The 18576-nt window shown below is 42.6% G+C and overlaps 2 protein-coding genes across 2 annotated transcripts in view; one reads left to right on the top strand and one right to left on the bottom strand.

Annotated features, from left to right (window-relative positions):
• Positions 1–8333, top strand: part of tacr1a (tachykinin receptor 1a) — a 44416-nt gene extending 36083 nt beyond the window's left edge. Inside the window, exon 5 of the mRNA XM_049763467.2 lies at positions 1142–8333. Coding sequence (XP_049619424.1) covers positions 1142–1526 — 385 coding nt within the window. The 3' untranslated portion in view covers positions 1527–8333. The remainder of the gene's footprint in view (positions 1–1141) is intronic.
• Positions 8334–14577: 6244 nt separating this feature from the next.
• On the bottom strand, positions 14578–16308 carry LOC125994258 (uncharacterized protein C6orf136 homolog). The gene is made up of 5 exons (XM_049763489.2): positions 16062–16308; positions 15710–15786; positions 15426–15626; positions 15269–15338; positions 14578–15171 (listed from the first exon to the last, which is right to left on the bottom strand). The coding sequence occupies exons 1-5, from the start codon at positions 16188–16190 to the stop codon at positions 15028–15030; spliced, it is 621 nt and encodes a 206-aa protein (XP_049619446.2). The 5' UTR covers positions 16191–16308; the 3' UTR covers positions 14578–15027.
• Positions 16309–18576: the final 2268 nt, after the last annotated feature.

Consider the following 18576-nt stretch of genomic DNA (forward strand, 5'->3'; position numbering starts at 1 on the left):
ATGATCATTGGGACTTTAACTTTAACTTTAACTTTTAACTTTTACTTGTCTATATGTGCCCTGCTCCCAAAAACTGCTTGGAATAGGCTCCACAACCCTAGCGAAGATAAGCGGTGAGGAAGATGGATGAATGAATGAATTATCTATCAATTTACAGGCAACAGAACAGGTTTAGAGCAGACTAAACCCAATTAGGCTAAAAAGTACAACGTGCTCAACTGCTCGCACTCAGTGATTGAATCTCACACCATGACAAAAAATCAGCATGCCTGTCACATGGATTTTGTTTGACAAAAGAAGACAGATGGTGCATGTTAGATTCAATCTACCCTCTAAGTGCTGTCTTTCTTTCACCTGTTAACTGTATCCGTGCTGTCTGAAAAATTACATTTCACATTTGGATGTTTTCACTAAGAAATAATCTGACAATATATGAGAGCACTGATGCAAACTGAGATTTAATCATCCTTCATAAAACAATGATTGCCTTTCGTCTCTGCCAGGTCAGATCCAAATGTTATGGTTTTCTCCCTTATCTTCCATCTGAAGTATTCAGATACAAAGATGAACATACCAAAATTTTAAATTCCCCTTTTGTTGATTGTATGTAAATTGAACTGTTGCTCTCGGTTTACGTGGAAGAAAGTAAATAGTAGTAATGTGTCATGTAAACAAAATCCTTGGTTGAAATCTGGACGGAGACACGATAAGCAAGTTTTCCCATTTTAGCAAGTTCTGTGCTTGTTCAGTTCATACATTGTGATGAAGTGTGACTATGTCCATACCAAAATAAACAAATCAAATCAAATTAACATTTATTTTTCTCTTCATTCACTTATCTTCTCATTATATTACATGTTTTCCTCATGAGATCAAATGTTTCTTTCTCAGATAAAATCTGACGTTTGTATCAGTGATGTGTCTATTCTGTAGTTGCTTGAAAATGTTAAGACAAAACAATTTTACTAATCGTCATGCAATCACCAGAGAGCTAAATGATTGAGTTTGCAAGGGATGTAGAAGAAAAATGAAACAGGAAGTAAAAACAAAAGCCATTAACAAGAATGTTTACCTTCTTTTACTTTTGTGGCGATGTGTATGTGTGGATAAGGAAATTAAGTTGGCTATACTTCCCCTACAGGTTCCGTGCAGGTTTCAAACAAGCTTTCCGCTGCTGCCCCTGTGTCCCTCAAAGCTCCTACGAAGGCCTGGAACTGAAGTCGACACGCTACTTTCAAACTCAGACGAGCATTTGCAAGGCAAGCCGAATAGAGACCACTGTGTCTACTGTAGTCCAGGTGGGCGATGAAATGGAGCGCTCTAAGGCCAAAGTCACGCTTGGTCATGGGCCTGATGAAACCGTCATCGGGGCAGGACCACAAAGCTGTTCGCTGGACCTTACATCAAATGGTTCTTCCCAGAGCGTCTCCAAAGCCACAGCATCTAATTTCTTCTCATATAGCAACCTCCAAGAGCAGATGTTAAACACAAGCAACTTTTTGTCCGATAGCCAGGAAAGAATGTGAGTCAAGGCCTGCGAAAACCTTTTAGCCTGAATGAGAATCTAAGAATATTTGTTCACTCAACACTTTCTTATGTGAGACTTGTGCTTCTTGCCGTTACCGTTTAGTTTAGTGTTAAAAAGGAATGATGAACACATGACTGCTGTAAACTGAAGCATATGTGATGCCTCGATTTTATTTTCACAGCTTCTGCTTGTCACACCAGCTCTATGTCATTTTGCATGGGAGGTTCACACGTTCTCAATCCCACCAGTCTATTTTGACATTGAGTTCAAACATGAGAACAGCACGCTGCTAATCCACATTATTGTCTGTTCAGCAGCCAACTGGACGAACTTGGATTCTTTTGAAAAGTGCTTTTTTTTTTTTTCCTTTTGAACTTGTCAATCACAGGTGGAAGACAGGTAATATCTTTCCAAGCAGGATTTTGGGAACATGTAAAAAATGAGCGCTTGTCTTGTGGTCAAGGGACTTTCACCTGTTGCTGCTGAATGTTTTGCCAATTACTTGGACAGTTATGACTCATGTTTTACCAGGCTAAAAACTGACTTGGAACAGCTGCTTTCATCATCGACAGGCTCCCCTGGCTGTGAATGTGCCTTGAGCAGAATCGACAAACACAAAGCAAGCGTTTCTGTTTTGAATTGTGCATTTCAGACTACCATATTTTCCGCACTATAAGGCTTATAAGGCACACCTTCAATGAATGGTCCATTTTAAAATTTTGTTCATATATAAGGCGCACCGGATTATAAGGCGTACCTTCAATGAATGGCCCATTTTAAAACTTTGCCCATATATAAGTCCATATATTTGGACACGCCTGCCGTAGTGGCTCAATATTGGTCCATATATAAGGCGCACCGGATTATAAGGCGCACTGTCGGCTTTTGAAAAAATTTGAGTTTTTTAGGTGCGCCTTATAGTGCGGAAAATACGGTAGTTATAGAGGCAAGCTCCATTTCACACAGAAAGCAGATTTAAATGTTTTATTTACACTCCAACCTCTGTCAAACACACATCTAAGTACCCTACATCACTTTTATACACAGTGTTGCAGCATGTTGGGTGTATGTATCTTAGCTGCCTCATACCTCTCAGATTTTAAGAGTTTAATGGTTGAATTATAATATCAAGGAAAATTGGGTTCAAAGCCAAAATCAAAAACAAATCAAAAATTTAAGAAATTGGTTTTTCTTTTTAACATATTGAACACTTATTTGACTTTTTATTTCTGTTTGTTAACAAAGAAAAACAAAATCAAATGTGGCTGCACGCCCCCCATTCTAAACCAATGTTGTCAACCTGTTCAAAATCATTTTAGCCTTGGGGTATTAGACAGGTGCAGAAATGATCTAATGTTGTAGATTTAAAGTGCAATCTATTGATTTTTGCTGTCCTAATGTATTTGCTTCGAACACTTTTCTGTGTCATCTAGTGTATGATGATATTGGCCTCGCTGTGTAGACATGTTATTGTGAAAATTTGCACATGCGTCCTTCTCTAGTTGAGGCTCTAATGTAGAGTGATGCGCCACGCTGCTTAGCATAATTGTAAAAGGACAAGGGAAACAGAGAGGCAGCTCGCTCTGCTGGAGTCCAGGAAAAAGACAGTTCGATAATGTGTGCTGCAGACACCCACCGGGATCATTTAGGATCCTATAGGCTTCACACATGCACTACAGAAAAGAAAGTAGCCATTGTGTGAAATGGCAATCTATATAAATTTGTCTTGCAAATTCATCATGCTAATTAATTGCCATAAGTGGAACTGAAACATTGATAAAATCTTATTTTTTCAGCGGTAAGCCAAGCTGATTTGTACAACGAAGGATTTGTGAACGTCCACTGATTGGATTAGTACTGGGTTTACGCACACATCCACCAATGCTGAACAGGCAACGTGCTTGGTTTTGTGACTTGTTGCTTGTTCGTATGTTTGGCAACACACCCACCTTCCCAAAAAATACATACACACACACAGCTATCACCTGTTGAAATGCATCAGATTCATTAACCCCGCGCTCGCTCGAGTTCATCTCGTGATCTATTCTCAGCTGCTATTTCAAATTCCAACGTCATCTGATGTGAAACTGAGCAGCAGATGCGAATCAGCATGACTCCTTGTTGTGTTACCTAATGGCAGCATCTTTCAACTGGAAGGTTCCTGCATACTCTGCTTTCCAATCCACTATAATGTATCAAGTGTATTGATGATGGTGTTTACATGGTCAAAACATTTTCTTTGCACTTAGTTTCTGGCAAAGACATTAAGTTTAAGTGAGTAGTACAGATTTGTCTCATTCGCCAAAGTATTTGTCGCTCCTCCTGCCTCGCACCTCCGTCAATCTCCTCAAATCCTCAACGGAATTCCTGGTGGGGTACAAAGCATGTAAACAGAGAAGGGAAGTCAAGGCCATATTTACTTCCATAAATACTGCACCATATGACGTGTTTCGTTTGTCCATTAGTGTCATCATTTCGCGGACATATTTGTTTTGCGTAAGAAGTCGCATTTGTTTTTGTAACTTGAACAACTACATAATAATATTGTATTTTAAAAAAAAATCAAAAGTTGGCTTCATGTCCTGCAGTGTGAACGTAGCCCAAGGTGACGTTGGATGTCTACCCAAGTGCACGATGCACATTGTACAATCAAAACAGTGTTATTGAATATGGGTCACTTGAAAGTAGATTTGGCTTTTTTGTTTGTTATAGCATACAATTTTATGCTTGCAAATTTCTTTTTTTAAAGTTACTGGTTTTTTTTACATGCTTCCGTATATTTTGTGTTACCACCGCTCATGGGTGGATATGGAACCTCTGGAATGTGTTACATATTGTAATTTGAAATATGGATTTTTTTCAATTTGAGCCTCTTTGAAAATGGTTTCATGATAGTTAATGCTCACCCTGAGATAAAAATATAGTAACACTAAGCTTGGCTTTTACCTTATACCCCATAGATGCTATTTCCATCAACTACAAATCTACATGTGCTCGATTGAACATATGCAAGCTTGCTTGGGCTTTGCTTTTGTGCTCTATTGTTGTGTCCATTATGCAAGGTGGCAGTTCATTAATAACTGGCGAAAGGAAAGATTGCAATGGCTATACAAGTTGGATGGACGTAAGTTGTCAAGCGTGACCAAACACTTTGTTGATTGCCTGGCGTGAGTGTACATTAAGACCCGCCTACTTAACCTTAAGCCAAAGTTACCGTATTTTCCGGACTATAAGGCGCACCTAAAAACCTAAAATGTTCTCAAAAGCCGACAGTGCGCCTTATATATGGACCAAATTCCTAAATTTAAACTGGCCCGAAGCATTGTGTCATGAAATCAATGATGAATGGCCCGCTGAAGGCTATGAATTATGAATCGCTAGACTATGGATCATTATTTTGTGATTATAAAGCAGTGGTTCTGAACCTGGGTTCGGTGAGTCAGCTTCAGGGGTTCGGCAGAGCTGGTATGTCATTGCCCCGCCCCGCCCCCCCCCGTCCGCGGATGGCCGAACACACTGGTAGCAACCCCCCCCTCCCCGTCCGCGGATGGCCGAATACACCGGTAGCACCCCCTCCCTTCCGCGGATGGCCGAATCCATCCGTAGTACCTCCCCCCTCGTCCGTGGATGGCCGAATACACTGGTAGCACCCCCCCCACCCCCGTCCGCGGATGGCTGAACACACCGGTAGCACCCCCCCCATCCGCGGATGGCCGAACACACCGGTACCCCCCCCAAGAGGGGTTCGGTGAATGCACATGTGAACCTGATGGGGTTCGGTACCTCTAAAAAGGTTAAGAGCCACTGTTATAAAGTAATTTGTTGCGTCTGAAGTTGAAATAAAAAAGATAAACTGGAGAATAATTTTATTTGGATTACAAATCTGACATGATGCATTAATGGTGCACCTTATAGTCCGGTCGGTGCGCCTTATATAAGGACAAAGTTTTAAAATGGGCCATTCATTGAAAGTGCGCCTTGTAGTCCGGTGCGCCTTATAGTCAGGAAAATACGGTAACCTTTCTTCCAATTCATAAATCACATATAAAAAATCTTTTGGGTGAAATTTGAGGATTAAATACACAACCTAACATCCTTTACAGAGGCCCCAACGCTTGACATTCTTGAAACAGTTGGAATGTAGATGTTCAATGTTTCAATCCAACTTTAAAAAGGAGCTGAGCAGCAAAATTTATAATGGATTTTTGCCGAATCGTTTGTGAACTGATTTGTGAATCCATGACTGGACCAATACATTTCCAAGGGCATCCACTTCTACGCCTTTCTGTGACTCTTCCTGCCGCTCTGGTGATCATGCTCTGTAAACATTGCCTTGTTAAAGAACAATAAGTTGTGTAAAAGTCAGTCAACAATTGAAGAGTTGGACACACATTAGAAGTTAAAAGAAAATTTGTTTACTTGTGTTCCAGTGCATATTGATCCAAAAATTTCTCCCCAACGGTGACTATCCCAAAATGTTTCTTTCTAAGCGGATATACAGTATCTGAAAGAGCAATCTGCATTTTCCTCCTGCTCTGCTATATAGCTCGTATTTAATACAGCCACTCTTTGTGTATGTTGGACAAGAATTGCTATCAAAATAGAAAAGGTACAAACACAGTAATTACAGTCCTCACACACTGGATGAAGTGTTTTTGTGCCCCTTGAACTTTCCTGTTCAAGCATTTATTCAATCTAGATTGAATTTATTCAATCTAGAAGTCCACCAAGCCGAGGGACAATATTTAGGCATCATTCGCATGACTGGATTGGCAAGCAAGCCTTGTCACCAACAGACAATTCCATGAAGAAGGAAGGGTTGTTCTAATTAGAATTATCTGATCAGACTCTGAATCCAACCTGGCCCTTGATGCCTCTTTTTCGGAGCGTTTGGACTCAGCTGGAGCTGGGCCTTGTAGTGTCCCTGACTGCTTGTGTTGTTGCATTTAAATGAGCTCTTAAATATGAGAATTGTTTGCTTGTTGATCCTTCGCAGATGGTGGGACCAAGTGGCTTCTCGGCTCTAAATTGAGCATCATTGACACTCACTCTTTGTTTGATCCTGCCTATTGTCAGAAAAATAATCAATTCAATGCACCATGTTCCATTTCCAAGGACTCATAAGTGAAAAATCTAAATGTTTCTGATCACCGTTCTAAGTAGGGAATCTTAGCGAACAAATTTAATCAGTACAATTTTAAATTAGAATTCCAACACACCCAAATAAAATGTTAGGGGCGCATTCAGCCCAATTTGATATACTGTAATTCTTTTGATTGTAGTGTTGTTTATTTGTTGTGTCTAAAAAGCCAAACACGATTGAATACAATTCTATCGTTTGATTAAGTCGAGTGATGCAGGTGAGGATTCTGGGCCTTTAATGAATGTTTAATCAACTTTGTTCAGGAGTGCTGCCTAAATGAGCCTGCGGTAGGTTGTCTCTCTCCAACTCACACTGCAGACTAAAGGTTGTTGTTTATTATGGCGAAGCGCCAGGCAGGCTACCCAGCAGGGTGTATGGTCTCATCAGCGTCATATCTTCCTGTGGTTCTGTCCATCTCTCACCATCCAATCATGCTAATTACAGACTAGAAGGGGGAGAGCACAGGAAGATATGTGCACTCACGCACACGGTGACTTGGGTGAATCCTCCAGGTTGTGTGTACGCTCCAGTGGATCAGTGTGTTTGTTTGTGTAATATTTCATTAGCAGGGTGAAACCTGCAAAAATAAGAATCAAGGCAGCAGGCAAACACATTTTCAAGGCACTGAGGGATTTTTGAAATTTCAACAACATAACATAACTTGTAAAAAAAAGAAAAATAATTGTATAATTAATGCACTAATACAAGTTAGAGATATGAATCTGTCACTTTGTGAAATCGCTTGAGTTGTACAAAATCATACCTCGCTGGTGTTACCTTCTTTAACTGAAGCTACTTTGAATGTGTAATGTGGCTTGTGTGCTGTAAATAGAAGTAACCTTGATATCTGAAATAAAAATACTTTATATGTATTGCAGTGAATAATTACAGTAATGTATGGTGTGAGCAACACCAAATTACTGATTGATGACAATTCTGTGATCAAAGAATAAGAATCAATAGTTTCTATATCAACACTTAGAAATATATCTTTTATATTCTTCCTCGATCAATAATTGCAGAAGCAATTGAAATCATTCTGGGAGATTTGGACAATGTAATGATTTTAAGGGAAGTCATTTTTGTGACACTGTGTTCATTTTATATGTACATGTGACTGTACCACTAACGTGTATGTGCAGGTACGTGTTATGGCCGCTGTTAGGAATCAGTGTGGACCTGCACCAAGTCTGTTCGCCCTCCAGCATTGTTTTTCAAAATGTTGTCATACCCATAAAGCTGCAAATGATCTCACTGACCAAACCGTCCCTTTTGTTATCCCTTTTTAGTAGAATGTACTGTACATTAGTAAGAGAAGGAAATATGAAACTTGGCCGAGTAGAAATTGTGTGGTTACCATCATGCTTGTTGTCATCAAAGCAATGTAGCAAGTAAAATTAACTGTTTCCTTGGTACTGTGATGGCTTTCTCCAAAACCACACCATCATTGTTGTTGTTTGAAATGGAAATATTAACTTCTGTATGATTATCAATGTTTTGAAATGTGCTCTGTATGTATTCCCGCCTCCACTATTATCTGCTTTTTACTGGGCTGTGGCCGTTTTATGTGTTCTGTGGCAAAATATCAGGGTGTAAATGTGTTAATGTCCTCAAGTATTTGAAAAAAAAAAAGAGATTACAGTTTCCTTTCACACTTCCAAATTGTGCTTGCGTTGTCTTGTTTTACCTTGTGTGTCTCCGATTGCACAAAAAGTATTTAAAGCTGAACGACTTCCGTAATATTCAGATCAGAGTGGAAAAGATTTGTGATTTACTTTGTTGCTGAACTTCACACAGTGACTGATTTTTTTTCATTTTTTTTTCAAGCCTGACCTGCACAGGTGCAGAAAGCATAGGAGAGAGAGAAAGCAAGAGTTTGCATTTCAGCTGCTGAAAACCCATCAGGGGAGGCTCAGTCCCTGGTTACAGTTAGTAATAGCCAGAAAACTCTCGACTACAAACAATCTGTCTATCTGAATTCCAAATAATACCATTATCCTGTATGACATGAGTGGGTGCTATTATGTTTTCATTTCCTTCAATAAGGTAGCAACAAAACAAACGTCGAACCGCTTTCTCTGACACATCAGAGGTGTAACAGTCGAGCTTTAGTAGGAATTATTAGCCTGTCCTTTTTCACCTCTTGCCTACCACACAGCTGTCCTGTCCACATATTGAGATTATTATGGCAGCGTCAAAGTGATGAAAGGGAAAGTAGCTTTCAACACAACAGGACTACAGTGCTCAACTGAGACTCTCTATTATTCTCAATCAACTCAACCTTATTTATAAAGCATTTTAAAAACAACCACAGCTGCATACAAAGAGCAGTAAACAAAACAATAAAACACAAAACAATGGCGAGGCTCATGCTGCGTTGGAAGCCAAAGACTACAAATGTGTGTTAAGACAACAAATGACAGTGTCTGGTGGAAGAATGCTGCACATTGTGAAGGTGAGTTCAATTGAGAATGTAAAGCTCCAGAGTTGTGTGCCCCCAGCGCTTCTCAAGCTTCTAAATGTCTAACAAAACATGTAACCTCAATGTTACCATAGAAAGTACCAATCTGGCTTGTAGGATTCATCTGCCTTGCTGAGTTGGCGATCTGATATCAGGCAGAGAATTTTTTTTAAATTCTGACTGAGCTGTGAAAATTCCAGCATTTTTTTGTGAAACAAACACATCACTAGTTGTAGCACAACATGCGCTAAGCGGGTTCCATGTTCGACCCCACCGAAGAGAAACATTAGTCCTCTGTTATACCGAAAGGTTTTTTTCGCCTTGTGTGGTGGGGATGGCTCGTGCTCTTAATGAAACTGAGGGGGGTATGACCCCTCCTGTCCCAGTACCATCTGCGCCCATGTTTATATCATAGGTCACAGAAATGGTTTAAAAAGTTTGGAAATTGCCAATGATAAAAACAAATTCTCAGTCTATTTTGTTTATATAAAAAGAAACAAGCAACTTTTTCATATAGGTATTTTTTTTTGTACACATACAAATTTGTAATAAGAAATCCCAAGAGTGAGAAAGACAGTGTACATGCATGCATATGTGACATTAGCATACATTAGCTCCAGTATGCAATTGCCTCTTGGGAGGTAGTTCACATACGTACTGTATAAAATTAGGAGAGTGGTTTTCTAAGTGAGGCATGATTTACTCTAAGTTCCTTGATATGAAGATCAGTGCCTTGGGGTGGCATGCACCACTGACTTAGTGAAAGTGAATAAAAAAATTATACAATATTTTCAACAAAGTGCAAGAGGGCTGCCAGGTGACGACCGCACAGGCTGGTTATAGCACTAAAACTACCACGGTTCTCAAACGTCGACGTGCTGTACCTATTATCATTGTTCCTGGCCTTTTGACCTTTAAGGTCTTTGTATATACACCATTCCCATGCCTCAGTCTGGAGGGTTGGCAAGTACAGGATGCGTTACTTGGCCGTGAAAAAGAACTTGAGCAATGAGCATTGGAAGCCATAGCCACTGAAGCTTTTTCACATAGATGTGTGCATCGCTCAATTTCCGTCGAAGCGACCAAAATATGTCAAATTGTTTGTCAGTCATGTGCTTCCAGTATCACGTAGGGGTAAGCTACCATCTCATGTTAGTGAGGAAGGTAAGCAAATTGCATTTCGGTTTCATGATTTGTTTAGTTGCATTTAAATACTTTTCATAGTGAGATTTTTTCGGGGGGAGGGGGGGAGTGAGGGGGGGCTGGTTCATCCTTTTGTTAGATTAACTACAGCTTAATAGTAAAAGGACTAATTGTTAAAAAATCATTTTTAGTACAGACACTTAAGTGTCGCAGTGGCTCCTTGGCAATTGCAGGAGCTGGTGACCATCTTGGAATAATAAACATTGGAAGTAAGTGGAATATTAATATAGACTTCTTAGCACCACTAATTATTGTCACTATCAGCTAGGCAGGAGATAGTGACAGTGCATTCTCTGCAGTAGGAACGGAATAATGGTCAATACTTCCTCTCACTTCATTTCCAAGTCCATAATTTCTGGGGCTCTCTGCCTCCCACTGCTTAGTTCTTTCATTCTGAAGGACAATACAACAATAGAAACAACTTTGAATTTAAAAACTTCTGGCAGAGCTTTGGACATTGATTTGTGCAGTGTGCTTAGTCATCCTGACTTTTAAGTGAGTACATTCCCAAAAGAAATGGAGAGGCTAGTAGAGGACATAGCTAAATGTCAGGAAGACAAACTACCACACTCTCAGGGGCATTGCTGAATCTGTTGTTAATATGATGAGACCACAAATATTGAATATTTCCACCATAAAATTTGGCCCAAATAAACTGTGTTTTCAGTTTACTTGTGTAATTTATAGTAAATAATCATGAACGTAATAATGATGCTGTTAAATGAACACCATATTACTAAATTGTTACTGTATCTGATTTAGAATACTGATATAAAAACCGTAGACCATAGCATACATGACATCCTCTATTGTAAAGCTGTTAATAACGTTATATAGAGCATTGTGAAACAATGTAATAGATTAAAAGCTTTTGCAACCCCCAGCGAATACAACTTTTCTATTTTCTCAGTGCATTTTATTCCTAGAAGCACTCTACTATGAAGTTATTCAAAGAGAAATAGTTTTCCAACTGAGATGATAACACAACTTGTGTGGTTGAATGCGTTTGAACACATTTGCCTGTCAAAAATATTTAGTCCACATTGATAGTTTCATGACTCTGTAGTATGGAAGCATGCTCGCGTGTCACTTTTTAGTGTGTGTGTGCGTGTGTGTGCATGTGCGTGTGCGTGTGCGTGTGCGTGTGCGTGTGTGTGTGTGTGTGTGTGTGTGTGTGTGTGTGTGTGTGTGTGTGTGTGTGCGTGTGCGTGTGCGTGTGCGTGTGTGTGTGTGTGTGTGTGTGTGTGTGTGTGTGTGTGTGTGTGCATGTAGGTGTGTGTGTGTGTTCCTGTGCTCAAATATTTGTGTTACTCTCCTTGACGGATGCTTTGATTTGACATACTCATTCTCAGTTTGGGAGTATTCGAAAAAGATTCGATGCCAGTGAGCGTTTGGAAAGTTGAACGTGTTTAGAAAATGAAATACAAAATGTTTTCTTAGAAGATATAAAACATGGTACAGTACAAACGTGTTACGTTAGCTTTTAAATTGCTGTAAAGTTGAACTTCATGTTATAACCCACCTAATGTTGTAGAGATCATTACATCAGATGAAAAATGCTTTAACTCATTTGTATTTTACTATTTTAGATGATGACTTTTTTCAGTCAGTCATTTGTATTTTACTATTTTATAGTGAGCTTTAATCATGTTCCATAGCAGTATTAGATCAGCTTCCCGATGCAGTGAAGGAGGGGAGATTACATCAATATTTGTATCACGCAACAAGCGGATGGATGTTTCAAATCTCTTTTATTCGTTCATTCTTTATGTATTTATTTATTTACGACATCACGTAAAACGGTATCATGGTCGAAGGTCACAGGTGTCAAGCTCTAGTCCTCGGGGCCGCATTCCAACATGTTTTCCAAGTGACCCTCGTTAAGAGCACCTGCGTGAAAACTTTTAGCTCCTGCAGAACGTGAAAGTAGCTAAAAGTTTTCACGCAGGTGTGTTTAACGAGGGTCACTTGGAAAACATGTTGGAACGCGGCCCCCCTGAGGACTAGAGCTTGACACCTTTGACCATGATAGTTCCCTAATAAAGTGGCCTGTTATTAGGTACACTTGAAAAGGGCGGTGTACCTAATGGAGTGTCCGTGTGATTCCCTCGTTAAGCGCACCTGCGTGAAAACTTTTAGCTCCTGCAGAACGTGAAAGTAGCTAAAAGTTTTCACGCAGGTGCGCTTAACGAGGGTCACTTGGAAAACATATTGGAACGCGGCCCCTAGAGGACTGGAGGTCGACACCCCTGGTTTAAGTGAAAAGTGCCACACCCGCCCTCACCCCCACCTCCTGATTGGCTGTTGGTTCTGTGACGTCACTTAGACACTCCATTAGGTACACGGCCATTTCCAGGTGTACCTACGTCACTTGGACACTAGATGGTGCCACACCCGCCCTCAACCCCACCTCCTGATTGACTGTCCTCCCCAAATCTGGTCACCCTACAACAGGGGTGTCCAAGTCCAGTCCTCGAGGGCCGCATTCCTCCATGTTTTCCAAGTTTCCCTCGTTAAACACACCTGATTCAATGATCAGGCTCCTGTAGAACGTGAGGATGAACTGATCATTTGAATCAGGTGTGTTTAACGAGGGAAACTTGGAAAACATGTAGGAATGCAGCCCTCGAGGACTGGACTTGGACACCCCTGCCTTACACTGAGTGCCAAAAGTCCCAATGATCGCGAGCAGCAGGGGGGGGGCCCATTTCAACCCCTTACACTGAGTGCCAAGCAGGGAAGAAATGGGTATCATTGTTATAGTCGCTGGTATGACTCGGCAGGGGTTTGAACCCACAATCTCCCAATCTCAGGGCAGACACTCCTCTTAGGCCACTGAGCTGGTAAACACTTGTATCATAGTATAACACTTATAGTCGTGTATACCTGTATACGCCTAAATATTGTTATCCAATATATCTATTCAATGCAATTTCACATTAGATTGCTGGTTTGAAATTAGCTTTTAATATTATTAGACATTTGGTTAACTGCTTTATATGACAATATGTGTAGGTACACTACAGGAGGTTAAAAAAAAAAGACAATAAATAAATAAAGGGTTAATTGCACAACAAAAGCAACATTTATGTTAAAACTTGTCTGGTGTTTTATTCCTTGTTTCTTTATTCGCCAATTAAAACATAAAAACAAAATTCTCAGTGGGACGAAAAAACTTTCATAGAAAATTTGCAACACAGTTGCTCGTGTAACCATATAACGATACACTTCTTTAGAGCTAGGGTTAGGTTTAAAGTTAGGGTTAGAGCTAGAATTAGGTTTAGAGCTAGTGTTAGGGTTAGAGCTAGGGTTAGGGTTAGAGCTAGGGTTAGGGTTAGTGCTAGGGTTAGGGTTAGAGCTAGGGTTGGGGTTAGGGTTAGGGTTTGGGTAGGGCTAGAGCTAGTGTTAGGGTTAGGGTTAGAGCTAATGTTAGGGTTAGAGCTAGGGCTAGGGTTAGGGTTAGAGCTAGGGTTGGGGTTAGGGCTAGAGTTAGGGATAGCGTTAGAGCACCCTAGCGCTAACCCTAGGTGTAACCCTAACCCTAGCTCTAACCCTAACCCCAACCCTAGCTCTACCCCTAGATCTAACCTTAACCCTAGCTCTAACCCTAACCCTAGCTCAAACCCTAACCCTAGCTCTAACCCTAAACTTAGCCCTAAACCTAACCCTAGCTCTAACCCTAACTCTAGCTCTAACCCTAGCGCTAACCCTAGCTCTAACCCTAGTTCTAACCCTAACTCTAACCCTAACACTAGCTCTAACCCCAACTCTAACCCTAACACTAGCTCTAACCCTAACTCTAACCCTAACACTAGCTCTAACCCTATCGCTAGCTCTAACCCTAGCTCTAAGCCTAACCCTAGCTCTAACCCTAGCCTTAACCCTAGCTTTAACCCTAACCCTAGCCCTAGCTCTAACCCTAGCTCTAACCCTAACCCTAGCTCTAACCCTAGCTCTAACCCTAACCCCTAGCTCTAACCCTAACCCCAACCCCAACCCTAGCTCTAACCCTAACCCTAGCCCTAGCTCTAACCCTAACCCTAACTCTAACCCTAACCCTAACACTAGCTCTAACCCTACCCTAACCCTAACCCCAACCCTAGCTCTAACCCTAACCCTAGCACTAACCCTAACCCTAGCTCTAACCCTAACCCTAGCTCTAACCCTAACACTAGCTCTAAACCTAATTCTAGCTCTAACCCTAACTTTAAACCTAACCGTAGTTCTAAAGAAGTGTATCGTTACATGGTTACACGAGCAACTGTGTTGCAAATTTTCTATGGTAAAAGTTTTTTCGTCCCACTGAGATTCGAACCCGGGTCGCTGGGGTGAAAGCAATCTCCAGTTAGAATGTTATTTTGTAGGTATTAACAAGTAGAATAGTTTTAAATTAGTCACAATTATTTAGGCAGATAATTATGGGATATTTTGGTACACTACAAAACACCAGACAAGTTGGGAAAGGCGATGGTAAACCAAAGTTGCGTGTTGTAGCATTTTCACAACACTCGGTCAATTAGTAAATGTAGTAAGTGATAGTTGACCTAAAATGCCGCGGTTACTAGTTCAGACCAATCGCCGGGAGAGTTGTGCACTTAATCCAAAAGCAACGATATCATGCGTTGTGCTACAGCTCTTGTTCCTATAATGCCAAAGAAACAGTCTCGTGGACCTTCAGTGTGACATGATCCGTCATTCTCGGACCTGCCGCAGTGATGACAAGAGGGAGGGCAGCAGATTGAGGGCGGGTCGGTTTTCCTCCACCCCCAGAGCTACTAAAGCACCGGCCAGGAGGGACGTAACTCTGGGCAGGGCCGGGGGCTGAGCTGGCATCACCTGCACAATCACAAAAGTTTGCTGTTTGAAGGAAGAAACACTGGAAAACCTGACCGAGCCCTAACCCGCCAAGCCACATCCGCAGCTACTTTCTTACCTTTTCAACTTGATGACAATGGATGAGTCCATCCCGTCCTATGTAGAATGTGGCGAAAGCGTCATAGGACCTGGAACAGATAGATGCCATTCAGTCAGAATGACACATATGGACGGGCTGCTTTCAAATGGACCCAAAAGAGTCTGGGTGGGGCTACCTGTACAGGTGTGATTTGTCTTTGCGGTAGAAGCGAAGCATCAGTGTCAGGAAGGGAAGGCCCCGGAGCCTCCAGCGAGCCTTAATGGTCCCGTCTTCCACGTGCTTGGTCAGTTTCAACACCTCCAGCCGGACGTCGGTGAAACAGAACAGACACACCAGGCGCCACAGCGAATTGCTGAGTTGGTAGATCGCACGTCCCCTGCAAGAGACGGACGGATGGGCCAGTCACAAAAGAAAAGAAATAGGATCATAGTCTCAAGCTAAGGGAAGCTGAATCACTACCTGGTCTTGGTGTTGACAAGTCCGTTGATGAATTCAACGTCACGGGAGTACATGGTATAGTCGTGATTCTTTGGAAGCTGTAAAAGAATGCTTCAATGTATCACAAAAAAAAAAACTCCTGTTATTTGTTCCCAGATAACATGTCTCAATGCTCATTCTCGTTACTAAACTAGAAGAACGGAAAGTTGTCACACGACTTGCCGAATCCCTGCCCTGCATCATGAAGCTATTCAATGGGTAATACTGTCAAGTGCACAACTCAACACAAGCATTGAAGTTGGATTGTTTGGAAAGAGATTCAGCCACTTTCCCTGGAGCGTATCTATCTCAGAGAAAGCATCTGCCTACCTACCTCCGTCCTTAGTCTTTCATATGCCACGGCCAGCTTTTGCTCTCCTTCATTGTCTCTTTCACTTTGCAAGCCCTCTGTTCTTACATGGCGACTATACACAGGGTTGGGATGACAGGGAAACTCCTCCATCTTGTTTCTCTCCAATCCAATAGGCTGCAAAGTCACATGGACGACGAGCCTGCAAATTGTTCTTCGATCCAAACTCCGGCCGGCTGCGCTTCTAGTCCCCCTCGAGAACCTAAAAGAGAGACAGTTAGCGCGGAGTTGACTCCGTTTCATGGCTCTGTCGTCGCTTGGGGTTTTGGCCGCGATGGCTTGGGCCGTAGACAGCCTTGGTAGCACTGAAAAAGCCTCTGGTGTCACCAGAGTCTGCCAAACTCTGGATTTCCAGTGCCCTTTCTGTCCACCAGGAGTTTTTAATCTGTCTCACCCGGCTCTGGACGTCAGCCTTGGCTCTGGAGTGAGCCTGTCTCTTTGCTGTGCAGGTGATGTCATTTTGCCAGACACGAAAGGTTTCCCTTTTCTTGGAGATGAGCTGTTCTATCTCTGTGTCGTTCTCATCAAACCAGTCCTGATGCTTTCTGGCCTTGTACCCGAGAGTGGCACTGCAGGTGTCGCGGATGGAAGACTTGAGCAGGCTCCAGTGTTCTTCAATGTCCTCAGGGTATTCCTGATTGCGGCTTTCTCCAAGAGAGGCCTGAAACAGCTGCAGGGCGGCAGTTTTATTCAGGGTCTCAAGGTTTAGTCTTTGCCGGCTCAGCTTCTTTTGCAGTCTCCTCTTCCTCTTGAGTCTGATGGACATCGTGGATCGTATCAGGCGGTGATCTGTCCAGCAGTCCTCTGAATCCATCATGGCTTTTGTGATGCTCACGTCGCGCTGATCCCTGGCTCTGACTATGACATAATCAATAAGATGCCATTGTTTAGAGCGAGGGTGTCTCCATGAGCCCTTGAGTTTGTTCTTCTGGCGAAAGATGGTATTGGTGATGATAAAGTCGTATTGAGCACATTTGCTAAGAAGCAAAACCCCGCTGGAGTTAATGTTTCCAATGCCTTCCTTTCCAATGGTGCCCTTCCAGAGGTGGTGGTCACGGCCCACTCTGACATTGAAATCCCCCAATATAATAATCTTGTCCTCCTTGGGGATTTTTGACAATACCTCATCCAGACAGGCATAGAAGGCCTCTTTTTTGTCCTCATCGGAAATGAGGGTAGGTGCATAAGCACTAAGAACTGTTGCCGTCTGGTTGTTGGCCAGCACCAGACGGAGTGTCATCAGGCGCTCACTGATTCCCACAGGGAGTTCAGAGAGCTGACTGATCAGTTGGTTCTTGATGGCAAAACCAACCCCATGGATCCTAGGCTCATCTGTGGCCTTTCCTTTCCAGAAGAAAGTGCATCCACCCTTTTCCTCCTTCAGATGACCTTCCTCTGCCCGTCGGGTTTCTGAAAGAGCAGCTATGTCAATCCGGCATCTTCTCAATTCCCTGGCAATGATGGCGGTTCTCCTCTCCGGCCTATCACTGGTTACACTGTCCATTAGTGTGCGCACATTCCATGCTCCAAAATTCATGTTTCTGTGTTTTCGACCGCATATTGGTGATCCCTCTGAACGCGGTAATCCAGTCCGGAGGTTTGAGGCAGGCTATGTTTAGGGCACCTTTTCTAGCCCCTTCCCCCACAGGGGTGAGCAGAGTGGATCCTAAAAAGGGCTGCTCAGTCGTGGATGCAGCTACCGAAGAGCTCTTCTGCCTCGGTCCAAGAGCCCAACGATCATCTAACATCCACCGCCTGATGTGACAACTTGTGACTAGGGGCTTCCAGACTTCACAATCCTGCCCCCGTTGCCACTTACCGGTCGCCACAGGACTTTTACGATTCGAAATGAAAGTTAATCCATTTGTATCATAACAGGACAAAAAGGATGTTGGTTTTGGCACTCTACTTCTCATTTATTAACGTTCAGAGCTCTGCTAACTAAAATAAAATAGCTACACAACGCCCAAAATAAGCAATCAACAGTGCTATTCAGGCTTGTTTCCACCCGGGGACCTTTGGCGTGTGAGGGGAACGTGATAACCACTGCACTATGGACAGTGTCCTGACTGTCTCACGAGTGCCGTCTTCCAAAAAGGGGCATCACGGACTGGCGCCAGAGACGAATTTTTCAAATGTGCTAACAAAAAGGTTCAAAATAGCTTGTTTCCACCCGGTTACCTTTCGCGTGTGAGGCGAACGTGATAACCATTACACTAGCAAAGCGAGCAAAGAAGCGGTTCAGATCGTTCAGCAGACGGACGTCGCCGAGGAGCTGTGAGGGCGACGTCCGTCTGCTGAACGATCTGAACTGCTTCTTTGCTCGCTTCGACACCCAGAACAGCACTTGCCCGCTGAAGACCACTCCCCCCCCACACGAGCAGCCCCTGCGCCTCTCTGCCGACGGTGTGAGGAGGGCGCTTGCCGCTATTGACACCCGTAAGGCGGCGGGCCCTGACAACATCCCGGGTCGAGCGCT

The sequence above is a fragment of the Syngnathus scovelli genome, chromosome 3, assembly GCF_024217435.2.
Source record: "Syngnathus scovelli strain Florida chromosome 3, RoL_Ssco_1.2, whole genome shotgun sequence".
NCBI lineage: Eukaryota > Metazoa > Chordata > Actinopteri > Syngnathiformes > Syngnathidae > Syngnathus > Syngnathus scovelli.